Consider the following 3880-nt stretch of genomic DNA (forward strand, 5'->3'; position numbering starts at 1 on the left):
TTGATTCAAATAAGGTGTAAAATAAAGTGAAGTTATTTAATTATGGAACATTTTGCTCTTGGTAGCAAGATGACTGACTGACTGATTTGGTGACTATCAGGTTCTTAAAAATTATTTTTGGTTAACCAATAGGGATTGGATCCTGAATGATTGGAAGTTGAATTTATTAGGCTATCAAGTGGATTGGTCAAAAAGAATGTAGGAGGATTGAATTTGTAGAGAAATATATGTAGAAGAGCAAGCGGATCGAGAGGTAGTTTAAACCCGAGAGGTTGGCTGGTTATTTCCAGCATTATTTTTATCTCTATATACCTATGATAGCAAAGAGGTTCTGGCAACATATAACTATAAAATTTATTGTTTTTGTTAGAACTTTCTACACCCTCTGCAGATGTGACTACGCAGCAAATAAGAGGTATTTATTATATGGTGAAGTGGATTTTCATTCTTATAACAGTAATAAATATTGTAACAATAAACCTATAGCACTTCTAGCTGATTGCAAGGGTATCTTCAACCCAAGGAGTGCAAAACAGAGCAACAGAAGTGATTCCTCTCTATTTAGTGATAAATAATTTTAAAAATTAGATACCTGAAGTGAAAGTCCAATACACATTTGTTTTCCTTTCAAGAAAAGTCTCTGAGACTGGTGAATGGAGAAGATAAATGTCGTGGTCGAATTGAGGTCTTTTACAATGGAAGCTGGGGAACAATTTGTGATGATGGCTGGGACATGAATGACGCACAAGTTGTGTGTAGACAGCTTGCCTGTGGAGAGGCCATCCAAGCCCTACCTAAGGCTGAGTTTGGGGAAGGAACTGGCAGCATCTTCCTGGATGAGCTGAAGTGCAAAGGGAACGAATCCTCTCTTGAAGAATGCTCTCATAAACCTTGGGGCGTTCATAACTGTCTCCACAAGGAAGATGCTGGGGTCATTTGCTCAGGTAATCTGAACCACTCAATTTTCAAGTTATGTGATATTTTCACCTGGTTTACGTTATCTAATAGGTCCGGTGGCTCAGTGGCTTAAAAATGCTGGAGTTGGTCTCTGCTCTGGCGGTTCAAGTCCTAGCACCACATGGCAGAGTGAGCTCTTGTCACTTGCCTCATCTTCTGCCCACCTAGCAGTTACAAAACATGCTACATGTGACTAGATATATAGGTGGGAAATATGGCATCTTCAGTGGGAAACAGGGCATCTTTTTGTATAGACAGTCAGACCCGGGGTGGTAATGGTCCTGCCTGGATGCAATGCCAAATTGTGCTGCAACATTGGTGTGAGAGAAGACCTCAGCTGATGCCATAGGATTCCACTTGTCTTTCTGATGCAAAGCTAGTTCATTCCCTGTGGTATGTCATGGATTAGCACATGAGCGCAAACTAAACAGGCTAGCACTCTTCAGCAGCCAAATAACTACTACAGTATGTACTAGCTAATTGTATTATACGCTAAATAAATAAATACATTAACCAAACACACTGAAAGCATAATTAAATAATCAGGGGACAATGTAATGTGGCTGCTCTCTGATAGAATATATCAGAAATCAAAGTATGTCATCATTGAACCTGATTCTTGAACAGGATCACAAAGGATCCTAATTGCTATTATGTGTAACGTTTTCAAGCAATCTTCATTTTCTCCGTAGAAAAAGGGTGTTTATTACTGAACATACAAGGATTTAAGGATTTGTCCTTATTATGTAGATTTCAATAAGTTATTATATTATTTTTAAGTAAATGTAATTAAAGTGCGTGATTAAAGTGCTTAACATGCCAGCACTTAACAGGGGAGCTGGCAGACTCAATTGCAGTCAGTAAATGAGGATTACTTGTAGTCTCAATATTGAAAAGCAACAGGCATCAGTTTCAATACTTTCAGTCACATTTGCTATATCCTTTTTTATTGTATTTTGCTGTATCAAAATAAAGTAAAAAAAATATAAAAGAAATAATGATGATAACAATACTGGCAGTATCATGAAACCTCATAATTGATCATCGTGAGTATGCTGTCATCTTCACCCAGACAGAAGTTATTTTTTCTATTTCCAGGTCCTGCTGTCACCAAACCACCACCAGGTAGGTATTTTCTTAAATTTCTGTTGTTACTTAAAACCAAATCTTGCATTAGAATTTAAGGAGAAGTAGAGCTAGTAACGTCTTTACCAGCACAGAGAGAAATATGATTCATTCAACTTTCTTTTTTTCCACTTTTCATTGAGTCTACAATTTGTGAAATAAAGTGAGTCTTTATGCTATGCATGCTATGTATGAACACTGGAGTTTTGCTTTTCAGCAAATCATTGAAAAATATATGAATGTAAGAAAAAATGTTTATCATATGTTGTTTGATTTATATAAGGTTTAAAATGAAGTGAAAGCATTGAATTATGGAATGTTTTGTGAGATAACATAATAAATAAATAAATTAAACAAACAAACCAGTAAATTAATCAGTATCTATGGAGTATTTAAAAATGGTTTGTGGTTAAGCAATACTGTTAGTGTCCTTAATGACTGGGAAACAAATTAATTAGGCTACTTAGTAGAAAGAAGTATCATGAAGTGGGTTTGGTGAAAGAGAATGAACAAGGATTGAATCTGAAAACAAATATATGTAGGAGGAACAAATGGATTGAGAGAAGTGGAAAACCAAGAGAATATTTTTTTCCAGTGTTATCTTTATACACCCATAATAGAAAACAACTTCTGGCAAAGTTTCTGAGTCATATAACATTAATTTTCTGTTTTTGTCAGAACTTTCTACAACTTCCTCAGAGCTGACTACGCAGGAAAGAAGAGGTATTTATTATATGGCTAATTGGATTTGCATTCTTGTAACAGTAATATATATTGTAACAGTAACACAATGAACCCTGTATACCTCCACTTTCTGATCACACACCCATTTTATTGTATGGTGATATGAAGGTTGTTGGAAGTCTGCAAAGAACATATAAATCTGAATTTCAATAAGCTACAAAAGGAATTTTATATTAAATAGGAAATTATTTGAAAGTATATTTTCCTAAATCATGGTTGTGCTGTTGAAGTGAGCCAAAGAGTATGCTATGGTCATGCTGGTTGGAACCACTAAGGGACAGAACTGGAACATATAGAGAGAGCATGTGGTTTCCCACCATACTATGGAACCACTTCAATTCTCACAGAAAAATAATGACTTGAATGAAATTGACTGATATTAATGTATTATGTGTTACATTAATATGTTATCTTGGTAAAACAGAACAGCAGGGTGATTCCTCTCTGTTTAGAAATAAAGCATTCTAGAAATTAGATATCTCAGATGAAATGTTCATCTTTATTTCATGATGATGTAAAGAATAACGAGTTTTTGATCTCTGGTATTCAGGGGTAAGGAAGCTCAAAGATATCACTCAAATATACAAAATAATTTGTGGAAGATCCAAGGAAATCACCAAAAATTTGTAAATTGGGTAGCAGTTGTGGCCAATCCTCTTAAATCTATTCAACCCTATTTATATAAAGGGAAATATAGGTCACAATATCTAGAGTTGTACACACACACATGCGTGCACATAGACACACACACACGGAATCTTATCTGACAAAAGAACATCAGGTTGAGAAATACTGATATGCCTTTTTAAAATGAACCCTCAAAGAGTCAATGTAATGTGTCATTGGTGAAAAAACTGCTGTTTATATTCTTTTGACAATTGCAGAAAGTACATTGGTAACGACAACAAGCTCATTGACTGTACGGTTGATGAATGGAAAAAACAGATGCCAGGGTCGACTTGAAATCTTCCACAATGGGAACTGGGGAACAGTCTGTGATGACGGTTGGGACTTACAAGATGCAAAGGTTGTTTGCAGACAACTTGCCTGTGGA

The 3880-nt window shown here is 35.6% G+C and overlaps 1 protein-coding gene across 1 annotated transcript in view; it reads left to right on the forward strand.

Moving 5' to 3' along the window:
• Positions 1–3875, forward strand: part of LOC107296551 (deleted in malignant brain tumors 1 protein) — a gene marked incomplete at its 3' end in the record, with an annotated part of 51232 nt that extends 47357 nt beyond the window's left edge. Inside the window, exons 20-24 of the mRNA XM_029286122.1 lie at positions 371–415; positions 633–944; positions 2056–2082; positions 2761–2805; positions 3711–3875. Of these exons, the coding sequence (XP_029141955.1) occupies positions 371–415; positions 633–944; positions 2056–2082; positions 2761–2805; positions 3711–3875 (594 nt within the window). The remainder of the gene's footprint in view (positions 1–370; positions 416–632; positions 945–2055; positions 2083–2760; positions 2806–3710) is intronic.
• Between the last annotated feature and the right edge of the window lie 5 nt (positions 3876–3880).

This window comes from Protobothrops mucrosquamatus, unplaced genomic scaffold (assembly GCF_001527695.2).
Source record: "Protobothrops mucrosquamatus isolate PMUCROS unplaced genomic scaffold, P.Mucros_1.0 scaffold_203, whole genome shotgun sequence".
Taxonomy (NCBI): Eukaryota; Metazoa; Chordata; class Lepidosauria; order Squamata; family Viperidae; genus Protobothrops; species Protobothrops mucrosquamatus.